General features: G+C 36.5%; 2 protein-coding genes across 4 annotated transcripts in view; one reads left to right on the top strand and one right to left on the bottom strand.

The window, feature by feature from the left end:
* wdr76 (WD repeat domain 76) overlaps window positions 1-7,065 on the top strand; it is a 57,057-nt gene extending 49,992 nt beyond the window's left edge. For both annotated transcript variants that reach the window (XM_081605362.1, XM_008405495.3), the window contains exons 10-15: window positions 4,286-4,444; window positions 4,599-4,714; window positions 4,838-4,936; window positions 5,034-5,186; window positions 6,029-6,082; window positions 6,181-7,065. In XM_081605362.1, the coding sequence (XP_081461488.1) occupies window positions 4,286-4,444; window positions 4,599-4,714; window positions 4,838-4,936; window positions 5,034-5,186; window positions 6,029-6,082; window positions 6,181-6,433 (834 nt within the window). In that variant the 3' untranslated portion in view covers window positions 6,434-7,065. The remainder of the gene's footprint in view (window positions 1-4,285; window positions 4,445-4,598; window positions 4,715-4,837; window positions 4,937-5,033; window positions 5,187-6,028; window positions 6,083-6,180) is intronic.
* A 194-nt stretch (window positions 7,066-7,259) lies between these two features.
* LOC103462736 (FERM domain-containing protein 5) overlaps window positions 7,260-14,361 on the bottom strand; it is a 68,103-nt gene continuing 61,001 nt past the window's right edge. For both annotated transcript variants that reach the window (XM_081605358.1, XM_081605359.1), the window contains one exon: window positions 7,260-11,622. In XM_081605358.1, coding sequence (XP_081461484.1) covers window positions 11,033-11,622 — 590 coding nt within the window. In that variant the 3' untranslated portion in view covers window positions 7,260-11,032. The remainder of the gene's footprint in view (window positions 11,623-14,361) is intronic.

Here is a 14,361-nt window from a genome sequence, read left to right as displayed (position 1 = left end):
AAACATTTCTACTTCTTCTGAACCTTTTTGCTTTTGGTTTTCCTCTGTTTTACTCCTTCAAATATTTCTGGTTCACTGTTCCCACTAATTTTTTATACTTATTACTTTCACTATTCAATTGTTTCAACTATTCCTGGGATTGCACTAATTTCCTGTTGTTTCAATTATGCTCTTTCTTAAACTCTGTTTCACTTTTTCACTTTTTCAAACAATTCAGCTTGCACACAAACTCCTGCTTCTTCTGCTGAATTCTGCTATAATTTATATATTATATAGTTTATATAATTTATGCAGTATAATTCACTATTAATTCACTATTAAATATATTAATATAGTATATTCACTATTCAATAGTTTCAACTATTTCTATTTCTTCCACTATCTTCGGCTTTCTTCGGCTTTCTTCTGCTTTCTTCTGCTTTCTTCTACTTTCTTCTACTTTCTTCTACTCCTTAAACTTTTCTCTACTTTTTCTTGCATTTCTGCAGCAGTCATTCTGCAAATATGCATTCTCACGGCTGTTTCGCTAGGAACAGCTATTTTTCTAGTTATTATTATTATTATTCTGTCTTCCGTACGTTTTTTGTCGCTTAACTACTTTCACTATCTTTCACTAATTGTACTAAATTATATATCAAAACGTTCAGCTCCTTCAGGAGAATGGTGCTATGACTTTTGGTAACCTTCACTATTGCACTTTTTGAAATAATTGCACTTTTGTGCAAATATTTTGCCCATTGAAATGAATGGGGAAATTCGGCGAACTGCCGTTTTTGAACTTTTTCTGCTGTTTGACAAACAAAATTATGCTGTTCATACATATTTCACTGTAGAGAAATATTTTATGCATTAAAATATAGCCACTAGTGTCTACTTTATTGAATTATTACCATTATTTCAACAGGATTTACTGTTTTCTGTTAAACTCCTCTGGAGTACAACCTTGTCACACTTTCTCCTATTCTTTCAATGTATTTTCTTCTTGTGCTCTGTTTTTATCTGTGTCTATGCTTTCTGCTTGCCTAATTTTCTGTTTGCCTTCTGGTTTTACTGGTTTTACTATCTTTTAAGATATTCTACTATCTTTAATCAATTTTATAAATTCATATATCAAACATTTCTACTTCTTCTGAACCTTTTTGCTTTTGGTTTTCCTCTGTTTTACTCCTTCAAATATTTCTGGTTCACTGTTTCCACTAATTTTTTATACTTATTACTTTCACTATTCAATTGTTTCAACTATTCCTGGGATTGCACTAATTTCCTGTTGTTTCAATTATGCTCTTTCTTAAACTCTGTTTCACTTTTTGACTTTTTCAAATAATTCAGGTTGCACACAAACTCCTGCTTCTGCTGAATTCTGGTATACCTTCACTAAGTTTCACTATATATATATATATATATATATATATATATATTGAAGTCATATATACTTCATATATGACTTCAAGCCTCTTTTTAAAAGCTAAAAAAATAAATAATAATGATAATAAAGAAAAGCATTAAAGGTGAGTGTTCTCTTTAGCGTTGGCAAAAACCCAGAAATTATTATTTAATTTCTGGGTTTAATTGGTAGGCGGCACAGTGGCGCAGTTGGTAGAGCTGTTGCCTTGCAGCAAGAAGGTGCTGGGTTCGATTCCCGGCCTGGGGTCCTTCTGCATGGAGCTTGCATGTTCTCCCTGTGCATGCGTGGGTTCTCTCCGGGTACTCCGGTTTCCTCCCACAGTCCAAAAACATGACTGTAAAACCTCAGGAGCGAAGCCGGTGAGGAAGCAGCGAGCTTAGCCTCACGTGCTATTGCGCAACCTCTCGCTAACTGCACTGGCTGCCATTCTATGGGAGCCTGTTCGTCCTGTCTGTACGCCAGCAATAAAATGGCTAAAAACATTTAATATATGGTCTTATTTTGCTTATGTATATAATGCACATTGTTTTTTGTCTCTAACTGTGTGTGTATCGTGTTTTGTGTGCGAAGGAGCGATAACAATCGGCAGAGAACACTCGAGGTGAGGCAGGCAGTTCTCTTGCCTCACCGCTGGGGGCGCTCATGATCCCAGATATTGTGACTGCACAACTGCAGAGTAATACACAGTGAGCTAGCCATGGAGCTAGCCACACAGTAAATAAGTAAAGTACAGCGATATATTTGTTTTCTTCTCTCCTCCGACGTCAACATGAAAGATTACATTTCTACCCTTAAACAGTTTTCTAAAGTGGATTTTCAATTGAAGCAGGAGATGATAACTAAAGGAAGACCAACACCGGAGCTGAAGGTTTTACTTCAAGACAGTTTGATGATTCTCAAACCGAGTAGAAAAGACATGCCGAGGATCAACTTGGCTTTGGATGAACAGATATTTTTGTGCAGAATTAGGGGTGCATGGATTTCATTGATAGGTAAAGGTAAGACAGCAATAAGATGTTTTTGTTTAGTTTTTTAATGAAATGTGCATTTGGTGGGCTACAGTTAATGTTTAAATAATTCAGTAAAGTAGAAGCGGTAGCTAATCTACCACAGCAATAATTTATTAATAAAACATTAAGCTTAAAACGTACTACAACAACAGACTGAATGATTTGTTGTGTGTGCAAAATTCTTGATTTTTTTGGTGTTAAATCCTAAAACATAAAGTGGCATTATTGTCAGTTGCTATGGCAGCGAGTCTGCGTAGCTTGGGGAAAACAGATCACTTTGCTGTGGATCATAGCACGAAATTAATACCTACATTTAAGTTTCACTGAGTTAACGCGGCTATAGATGACATGTAAAATATTAGTCTTTTTGCCCCACAGCGTTGTATGCATGCGCGAAATTTCCGTAGGTCCAATAGCATGCATGGTGTCTAAGTCATAAGTCAGTGCCTCACCAGCAATGAACCTCACCGTACGTCACTGATATATAGTGTGTGTGTGCCAAACTGGTGCCAAATCTTTCGAAGTGAAAATATCCAAGTGCTCCTGAATGTCTCTGACGTTCTGCTTGGCGTTCTCTGCCGTTACGTTCTCCCTTCTTCGTTTGTGGAGTTACAATATCTGGGTTCATGAGCGCCCCCAGCGATGAGGCAGAGAACTGAATACCTCACCTCGAATCTGTATGGCGTTTGCCGTCTCGAGTAACATGCCGTTTTCGATCGCTCCTCAGCACACGAAACACGTTACACACACAGTTGGTGACTATAAAAACAGTACATTAAATACTTGGAATTAATTATGGGAAATCAGTTAAGACATTAAATGTTTTTAACCATGTTATTTGCGACGTACAGACAGACGGAGCATGCTCTCATAGAATAACAACCAGTGCAGTTAGCGAGAAGTTGTGCAATCCCAGGTGCTGCATCACTGGCTTTGCTTGTTATACTTATTACTGTTTCACTATTCAATTGTTTCAACTATTCCTGGGATTGCGCAAATTTTTTCCTGTTGTTTCAATTATGCTCTTTCTTAAACTCTGTTTCACTTTTTGACTTTTTCAAATAATTCAGGTTGCACACAAACTCCTGCTTCTGCTGAATTCTGCTATAATTTATATATTATATAATTGTATAATTTATGCAGTATAATTCACTATTAATTCACTATTAAATATATTAATATAGTATATTCACTATTCAACTGATTCAACTATTTCTATTTCTTCCGCTTTCTTCTGCTTTCTTCTGCTTTCTTCTACTTTCTTCTCCTTTCTTCTACTCCTTAAACTTTTCTCTACTTTTTCTTGCATTTCTGCAGCAGTCATTCTGCAAATATGCATTCTCACGGCTGTTTCGCTAGGAACAGCTATTTTTCTAGTTGTCATTAAATCTTGATTTGGTATTCTCGTGACAATGTTTTTTTTAAAGATATTTTAACTTCTTCATGTAGTTCACATACACTGAATTAAGAGATTTAATTTTTTTTCTCAGTGCTTGAAGTTTAATCAGATCAAACTTCTCTTGTTTTTTGGCTCAGTCAGAATTGCAACATTTTTATCCATTTGCTAAATGCCACAATAACAAGAGAAGGAAAATGTCAAGGATTTCTTATCTTCAAATCCAGAAGTTTATTCTTCATTGTAGCATTGCCTTTGAACTCTGACTTGGGTCAAACCTTCTGGGTTTCTTTCTACAAGCAAAATAAACATGTGTCCTTTTTGACACATTCATGCTTCACATACAATCCCAGCTCATACTGTGTCTTCAGCATAATCCCAACCACACTCTCTACTCTCTTTATTTCCAGGCCAATATTTAGACAATTTTCTTCAATCATGTTTGATGTAATTATTCATTGTTCTGCGCATCAGGGTGCTGAATGGGGCGATGACGGTGTTCTGCTCTTTGAGCCCCACTCTCGTCCGGTGGGCAGCATGGCGTTCTCCAGGTGTCAGCCTAACCAGCTGCTGAGCGCCAGCTACGACGGATCCTTGCGCTGCATGGATGTAGAGAAGGCCGTATTTGATGATGTACGTACAGTTATAAGCCATCAAGCACATTTGTTCAAAATATAATGTTGATTCAGAAGTTATCCACACCTCTGGTAACTCTATCCTCCTTCTGTTGCCAAGATATTTAGACCTTATGTGAAAGTTTTTTTTTTTTTAATTCTTTTTGTTCCAGGTGTACGAGATTGATGATGGCCTGAAAACGTTTGCCTTTATGTCACATGACTGCTCAACACTTCTGGTAGGGAACTGGTTTGGAGAGGTTGCCATTGTCGACAGGCGGACTCCAGGGTAAGGCTTCACTGTTCACAATAAGTGTTCATGTTCGTTTCTTTTTTTATTTACCGTTTTACTCCTGAAAATTGTAATTTTTCTCAGTAAATCGTCTTTATAACAACTTCATTGTCCTTGAAGAAACTCCCATGAGTCTCTTCACTCCCTAAACACCAAGGCTGTTCGCTGCGTAGACGTCCATCCTCTCCAGATGCAGTACTTTGTCGCAGCAGAAGGCAGGTAATTATTGCATCACTGATTTCTTCCATCGTTTTGAGTTTCCACTTTTTCACACGATCAGATTGTTTTCTTTTTAAAACTTTTTTTTTTCCTACAGGACAGTAGGCATCTATGACAGCAGATACTTGAAGAAGACCCAAAGCAAGGCAGTGGCTCGCCTGAATGGGCACACTCTAACCATCACCAGTGCTTATTTCTCACCTTGCACTGGAAACAGAGTTCTCACCTCATGTCTGGACAACCACATAAGGTGAAGCAAACAAGCTGTTAAAGCACTGAGGGTTTTCACATCTTCTGTTACAACCACAAACCTCAATGAATTTTATTGGGTTTTATGTGATGGACCGACACTATTTGGAGCACATTTGTAATGTGGAAGAAAAAGAATATCTGCTTTTCAAATGTGGTAGACAATCTGGAAAGCTAATCGTTTGCAGTGCAATCACAGCTTTGTCTTTTGGGTTGAGCATTCCACATTTAGAGAGGGAAGCCTTTACTTATTTTATTTATTTTTTAACCTGATTGCTCAAACTCGGTCTGATTGAATGGAGAATGTTTGCGAAAAGCAGTTAAGTTTTGACTGCTTTTCTGCCACCACCGTGCTTCAACATAGAGCTGGTGTTTTCAAGGTAATGTGTAGTGTATGTTTTCTCTGAGGTGGTGAAAACTTATTTTTTTGTGGAGCCTACCCAAGTTTAGTCTTTGCCACTGAGATGTTTGGTTTGTCACTTGGTCTTTATGCTAAATGGTGTCAAATTTCTGAGGTCTTCTCAGAACAAATGTACAATATACGGAAATCATTTACCACACTGTTAAACTTTAATAATTCAGGACTTGTCAAGGCTATTAGATACTCTGATTTTTCTGTGGTTTATTTCTTCAAAAACTGAAACTGAAGGCAGCGTATCATTTTCTTTCTACTTAACAATTAGACATTTTATTTGGTCTGACAGAAAAATCTTTCAAACAATAAAATACATTGAAGTTGTGGGTTGTAACATGCCAGGAAAATGAAGACATTTAAGGGGTATAAATACTTAAAATATTCCAGGAACTGTCTTTTATATTATTTTGTTTTTATTAAATTTATAGGATATACGACACATCCTCGTTGACTACTGAAACTCCCTTGATTAAATCCATCAGGTGTGTTCAGGATTTACTTGCGTTTTAAATATTTTCCTGTGCTCCACGTTGGTTCCTGATCTAACTACGCAGCATGTTTCTCCCTCTTGAATTTGCAGTCATGACATGCAGACGGGCCGCTGGTTGTCGAAGCTCTCGGCAGTGTGGGACCCCAAGCAGGAGGACTGCTTTGTGGTAGGAAGTATGAAAAGACCCCGGCGGGTGGAGGTGTTCCACGAAAGCGGGCGGCTCCTACACTCCTTCATGGATGAGAACCTTAGCACGGTGCTGTCTGTCACCGCCTTTCATCCCACAAGAAGTGCTCTGCTGGGGGGAAATTCATCAGGACGCATGCACGTCTTCCACAGTTAGAACGAAGGCCAGTGAGATGAGTATTGGAGGAAAGATGTGTGCAGAGAGGTTTTGTTTTCTATGATATTCTGTACTTGTCTATAAAATCCATTCCAGATGTGTTGCACCTTTTTTAAAAAATTAGCTTTTTTGTCTTTATTTTTTTGATTGTTGAGACTTTCATAGTCTGACTTCTCAGGGTCTTTTTACCCTTTTGTTCACTGAGTTGCCCATGTAACTGCCCGTGTCCTGCTTCTATGCATCTCATACATGCTTTCTTATTAATATATTAATTCCTTTATTGTTCTCGTCATAATTTTTTTTTTTATGTTGTATCCTCTATAAAGAAGATGACTCCCCCATTTTTTGAAACCCGTCTTGTTGATTTAAGGCTTATTTTGGAGGGAGATTTGACCACATGCCGCCTTAATTTTACAGAAATGTAACTATTGTTATTTATTTGTTACTTTGAACAAGACCACCATGTACTTCAGGATATTTAAACTAAAAATGTTGCGCACTTTTTTTTTTTTAAGTTACAAAAGTTTGAAAATGCAGCAAGTCAGCTGCTTTGTTTGTGGAACAGATTTTTTTTGTGGTGTTTATATCTTTGACGTTTATATAAAACCAATAAAGTTATGCAGTGAACATGACTGCTGAAGATATTTTTATTCCCAAATTCTGTGTCACCTCAAGGGTACAGCAGCTTGACAAATTTTAAACAAAAATATTCTTATGTGGTTGACCTGAATCATTATAAGTCAGTAATCAATGTTTTTATTCAGTTCTCCATGTTCTTGAATGTTTTATTTGTAAAATTTAAACTGCATTTAAATCAACTGTGAGATTTAAAGTATGAATATTGTTTATTCACAGATTACACTAGTCTGTCAATAATAGGAAAAAGCAATCTTGGTTAGAGGAACTGAATGCAGAACATGATGCTTACAGAGACGTTGGCATGTGCTGGACTTCAATACAAGAAGAAAGATTACAGTAGGAACGTGTTTGACACCTAAATCCTGTCGACATGTTTCAGTGAGAAGAGAGCCAGTAGCTTGATAGCTGAACTGATACTCCAGGTAATGTGCCAGCTCAAGTTTGAAACATTCAGTTATCCAGTTTAACATCCCGGATAGATCAAACTGCATTGTACAAGTGGACACAGAGTAATTTTTTTTTTCTGAAATAAAATATATAAAATTTATACTAAAGGCAAGTGAGAATTCAATGGGTTCTCCTTTTGAACTCTTAAACAGACTTTCACAAAAAACATTTTGCATTTAATCGAATTGCATAAATGAATCAGATTTATAGAGAAGACGAACAACAAAACTGGATTTTACATTAAAAGATTTTTCCAAGAAATCTGTTCCAAACATGCCTCTACAGTATTCTTTGATGCACCGTAAATGTTTAGCAAGGCTTCAAGGCAAATATTTGCAATTAACGAGTTGGACGTTTTTACTACAGAATCTGAAACATTTAGAGTCTCGTTTATATAGGACAGGGGTGTCCAAATTTAGTCGCTTTTTTAACCATGTGAAAAAAATGCATTCTTTCTCCAACACGATTTGCTTGACTAGAGCACTAGACTTGGGCACCCCTGATTTAGCACATTTTATTACACATAAACACAAATGTAAGCAAAAAGCAAATGTCCCTGCTTGATTGGCCATTTTTGTTTTTATAATCCTGTTTGGTACAAACTGAATTAAAGCTTAATTATGAGTAGCCTACTGAAATATGCAGTTGAAACCAGATGTATATACATGGACTGTGTAAAAAAAAGACGACTCTTAATAAATCAGAATAAATCTTTCCTATTTAGGTTAGTTTTGCTGACCTAAAGGCCAGAATGAGATCATTTTCTCACTTTTAACTTTCTTCAAAGTCAGAAGAACCTTAAAATGTAGTTGCATTGCTTTTAAACTAATTGACATGCTTTCCACAAGCTGTAAGCAGCTTGCTGGGAGTTTGGGCCATTCCTCCTGATGTAATTGGAGCTACTGAGTCGATCTCTGATTCTAAAACCTTGGCTTTGTTTTTTCCTCCGGTGGGAAGAATTTTCATTATTTCCAAACGGTTCAATTTCAGTTTCGTCACAAGACTGTTTGTTTTTTTTATACAAATATGGATATTTGCAAGATGAAAACTAGCTCTCTAATGCTGCTTTTTGAGTAAAATCTTTCCCCTTGCGGAGTGGCCTTTCAGTCCATCGTGGTGCATGACTCGTTTCACTGTGGATATTAACACTCATCAGTTTCAGAGAAGATCCTCACTGGAGCTTTAGGTTTTCATCTGACTGCATGTTACATGGAGACAAAATGAAAAGTTACTTTTGTTTTTATTTAGTGTATGTAAACATGGTTTCAACTGCACAAATATTACTGTAAGTATGCTACTGAAACTCTCTAGAGCTACAAAGTAAAAAGCAGCAATTTGTTAATATATATTTTTTTAACCATGTAAAAGCAATAAAATTCATACCGCTGTCTCTAGAGAGGTTGATTTTTCGTTTGGAAAAAATGTAAATTACACAGTAACCATCAATCCTATTTACCTGTATATATCTAGAATTTCTCAACCAAACAATAAAATATTGTGTCTCTTTTTAAAGCATAATGTTCCACATCTGCTAATACACTTCACTGGCACGCAGCATTTATGTTTTTTTTTGTCATTCTGAGGACAAACACTTGACTGTGAACACTGACTTTTGGAGTTTATGTTTAGTTTTTTTTTCGTTTGTTTTTTTTTTGGGAAAATAAAGACACATTGTAGGTTTGCTTGCAAAAAATCAGAGTAATAAGGCTGAAGACAGTCAGCAGACTAGAAGAGCGTTCATCTGTTGATGCAAACAGGCTGTGAAACAACAGAGGTTTCTTTGGTAGGCGTGGCGATGAACAACGCTGTGTTGGATATGAACAATGACTGCTTTCTAATGAGTGCCTTAAAAACATTTTTTGTTGTAAAAACATGTCACAGCCACTGTGAGGAGGCGTCCATAGGTTAAACTGACGGCATTTTGTACAAAAATAAAACACAATTTAAATATACTAAACCTTAAAATAAATGCATGAGTTTAGGAACAGCAGGGTAACACAATCCTGAATGACTCACTTCTGTATGGTTCTGACATATAACTATCTCTTAACACTGGGAAAATAGCACAAAGTTTTCACATTTTACAAAGTCAAATTTCCTTAGGTAGAAAGTATTTTGGATTTGTAACATTATTGCACATCAAGATGAACTTTCTACAGATTTTGGGAGGAGAACTAACGAAAAGACTTGACTACCACAACATTGTTAGCTCACGTTTTTCCTTCAAACTACAGCAAAGTGGCACCAACTCTTCACACGGAAACTGTTATTTGGCTCCTACTTAATAAGCAGTAAACTTCTAACTTTGATATCTTATATGTATTCTTATGAAAGGCTTATTTTATTTTGTAGACTTTTGATGGTCCAGTAGTGTTTGGACTAAAATGATCATGTGAGAACATCTGACGAACACCTGAACATGGACACAGTTAAACTGACAAACATAGTTTAAACCAGCTGACAGGGTAGCACCCGCATCACTCTGAATCATAAAGTGATGATGAATAACTGTTTGTAGTTGTTTTAACTGAGTATAAACAGATTATCTGGTTCAAAACTTGTTTAATTAATCACTTTATGATGTTTCTTGGTTCTATGCTTAATCACCCCTGCATATGTCTTCTAGTGGGGACTGTTGGTAAAAATGCACAAAAAGCCCTTAAACAAATGTATCTTTTAAGTAGCATAATTTCACACTGAATACGTTAGAAAAATAGTTTTAATTTGAGGACCCGGAAACTATTGGTTACAAATTGTAGTTTCCAAAACACTTAACCAAAATAAAAAATCTAAAAATGCTTCTATTACATTTATATTTTGTAGGGATTATGAGAATTGACAATAAGTTTGGCACGGCTGATTTTGCAAAAATAAAAAATAAAACCAAGTACATATTATATATGAATTTGTTTTACACTGCTAATAAAAAAATGAATTAACAGTCGATTAAACGTCGGATCATGTATGAAATTATGCTAATGCAGTGAAAGATTCAAGGCTTTTTGCACATTTTTATGAAGGATTACCAATAATTATAGGTTGTTGTTTATCATTCAGGTCATTATTGGTTTGATAAAACTAATCACCTATTCTGTTCTCTTTTTTTTAAATCTCTCTTCATAACCTTTCCTTAAGTCTCAGGACATCCTCTCTCACAGTAATGATATAAAGTATAAATGAATAGAAAAATAAAGGCAACTATCTCTGGCTGAACAAGCGAAGCCTGAACGACTTTGATCAAAGCTTTGATTCACCCTGCTTTTGTGACTTTGTGTAAAAATAAAATACCTTAAAATGACCTGTATTTCTAAAATAAAGTGTGATTTTTTTTTTTCCCCTACATATGTAGTGATAGTCGTACATTATAATCACGGCAGTCTGTGGCTTGTGACTGGAGCTCCTTCCTGGGAGAAGCAGAGCCGATATAAACAAAGCTGTCGCATTCCTCTTACTGCCCCGTCTCGTCCCCCGGAGGTCTGTGTTAAGTCATGGCCTCTCCTCCCTCACTTCACCTCATTTGCTAACAAGAAAACCGCCCATCCATCGTAGCTTACAGGCGAACCAGCGCCGGAGAGGACAGAAATACTCAAAGTGAAACTGCTGGAACTCTGGTGTCTTGCGGATGTCCCTCAGGAAGGCTATGTCCAGGTCGGACTCGGTCAGCATGATGAGCAGCAGCAACAGGGCGAACAGCAGTCCAATGGTGACCAGGAACAGGCGCAGCACGCTTAACACGAACTTGTTAAGATCCTCTACATCGGCGCCTTGTGAAGGCCTGCTACGGACCGTGCGTGGTGCTTTCCTGCCGGGCCTGAACTCCCCCGCCTGCCCTTCCTTCAGAGCTCTCGCCTCCGACTCCTTCTCCTCGTCGATGCTGCAGGGTGCGCCGTTGAGATGGCGAGCTGAAGGAAGCTCCACGCCGTGCTCTGCTACAGGAGTGGGCAGCACGCTGTCCGAGGGGCTGTAGGTCTCATCGGAGATCACTCCTGACGTGCTGGCCTCGCTCCCGTCCTCCAGGTGGCCCCGGCTGGACATGAACGAGTCACCGTGGGAGACGGAGCGCACCGGCGTGGAGTGGGCACTGTCTCGAAGAGACTCTAATCCTGAAAACACGGATTCAGAGATTATCTAATTAAACTAGGTGGTGAGATTTCAATCAAGGATGCAAAGCCAAAATTTCTAATCTTCCTACTTGTTTTTAATTCTTTCACTATGTCCAGTAAGAATGGCATAGGATCTGCCATTGCACCACCATTGATTCACCAAGTTCTAGCCATGCCATTTACATGAAAGCTCAAATTGATACACATCAGACAAGCAAAACTTTTCCAATAGTGCTGGTATGTTTTGAGACATTAAACAAATGTATCACATAAACTTCCTGATAAGTGTACACATGTAGTCATCTTTTAGAGGTAACTAAAATGAAAAGAAAACACAAAAAATTGGGTGATTGTTATTTTAGATGATCATTTATGTGGTAATAATGGACTGGTTCTATTGTTCTGCTGATGTGACAAATTTTGATGGCTTAGAAATGCAAAGAAGGTGTTTTCTTAACACTTTGCTGTAATTAAAAAGTTATCATCAGCCTGATGATTACAGTGTAATAAAAATAAACAAGGCAAGACGAGGTTGACTTCAATGCTCTGATTTCTTGTCAGTTAGAGCATTTTAGCCAGCCTGCAGAGAAACTAATTGCTCATTATAAACCGCTGACAATATTTCCCTTATGAATATGATTAATCTTCTTTGTATATTTCTGCAAACATATTCCATTGGTCTATAAGTGACATTCTTCTTAAACACTGATTTTCATCGTTTGTTTAATTTGCGATATTGAATCAAGTGACTTGCTGCATTGATTGTAAAATATGACTAGATCACATTTGTATTACGTGGTTACATTTTTTTTCACTGCCCTTAAACTCAGCGATGATGACTCATGGATGATTTCAGATGTGCAGCAGTCCTTTGTCCAGACACCAAGTCTGAATCAAGATTTGCTTTAGAGCTATAATTAGGTGGTTTTCAGACATGTATATATTTGCCATTTGAAAACTTGAATGCTCTTATTGTTGGAATAATTGGTCATTTAAAAGATACCAATCTAAACTCTTCCTTTCGGCCTTTTCCTTGTCTGTGGGGAGTTATTTCTTTTTGTAGAAACTCGTTTATCCAAGCAATTTAAAGTTTAAAGTAGCCCCATGGTAACAACTGACTCTGCTGTGTGGCTTTAACACTCCTTTATGGTTACCCTTGACTCCTTTCCCTCCTCTATAATTAATCTTTTTTGCGGTTGCAGTTTTGGCCCAATGCCCTTTTGTGACAGGTTTGTTGTGGTTTCATTTTTCACTTTCTAAGGACTTTGATGAAACTCTAGGCATATTTAGTGTTTCATTATGCTTTATTGTAACATATTTTTTGTCAAATTAACTGTTTGTAGAGCCTCTTGCTCTTTATGTCATGTCTTTCATATTCCTCCTTTTGTTTTTTTTGACAGTGTTGGTATTTAAATTCAGACAGTTGAGATAGAGATTATCTCAACTGTGGAATGATGGAGCCTTCATTTTTTTTTTAGAAAGGAATCCATCAGGATACCACTTCTTAATTTATTTGTCTATTTATTCTTGTAAATGCTCTGCAGATTTATTTGATTTTCTGTCTGAGAAAATCAAATAAATACTGTCTGTCTTGTAAGTTAGAGCATTTGAAATTGCGATACAAAAACATTTATGGTTTCATCACAACGTAACACAATGTCTTACAAGGTTTTGAATATTTTAGCTGGATTTTATTTTGTTTGAAGAAAATACATATTTTTAAGCCAACTACTTAGTTAAGATGTTTGAATAACAGGACGTTTTTGTCACATCTAGAGCCAGTAGTAAACATACATTTCTGTAGCTTCTAAAGTTCATTTTTTGTCATTCTCCTGGACCAGTTGTATTTTTGGAAACTCCCATTTATTTTTTTAAATGTTACTGTTCTTCTATACATTCTCCAACAATTAATAACTATTTTCACAGTGCAGTTAATTCCGTGATTTTTTTTTATTTTTATTTTTTGTAATCTGTTAACTGATACATGAAACAGATTTATTATAATTTTACTGAAAACATTTCACAACAAATTAGAAAAAAATGCAATTTTAAAGTGGTTGTATTTACTTTAAATAGTGTCACCAGCACCAACAACAGTTTTGCCTGTTCTTTGTGCATTTGAATTAAGTTCTAAGATCAGTGTTTTCCCTCAGTTTTTAGTTTCTTTTTGTGTTTATTATTGGTCTTGCTTCAGGCCGCCTGTTTGCTCTCTGCTGCTGCTGTTCTCAGTCCTCTGATTGGCTCAGCTGCATCCAGTGTCATTCTTCAGTTCTCCCTCTGTTTATAAGCTCATTTGTTTTAAATGTTTTTCCTCTGGATCCCTCCAGAACTCCATGCTGTATGTCCCACTCCTTTTGTGCATATTCTAGAAGTTTCTGTTGTTGTTATTATTATAACAACAAGATCATTCCAAACTGTGTAGGTCCAGACAGAAAACAACCTCGCTATCATGCATTCATAACATAAATAACAATGTTAGTTGAATAATGATCTCTAATTACTACAAGTTAAAAGTCATTTGGCTTCCATAAAGTCTGCGAAACACTGAGATTTAAAACTGCTATGGACATAGACTTGGATTGCTATTTTGTAGAATTTTAGAACATAACTTCTTTTTAATAATTTATATAGCCTGGGAAAAATATTCCCTTTTTATGTCTTAGAACTTGAATGACATACAGATTTCATAAAAAAATGTCTTGAGTAGATTAACAAAAATCACAATAAACCAATTTTTGT

The sequence above is a fragment of the Poecilia reticulata genome, chromosome 3 (genome assembly GCF_904066995.2).
Source record: "Poecilia reticulata chromosome 3, P_reticulata-male-v2, whole genome shotgun sequence".
NCBI classification, from domain to species: domain Eukaryota; kingdom Metazoa; phylum Chordata; class Actinopteri; order Cyprinodontiformes; family Poeciliidae; genus Poecilia; species Poecilia reticulata.
Note: the sequence above shows the minus strand (reverse complement) of the source record. Positions and strands in the feature narration are given on the sequence as shown.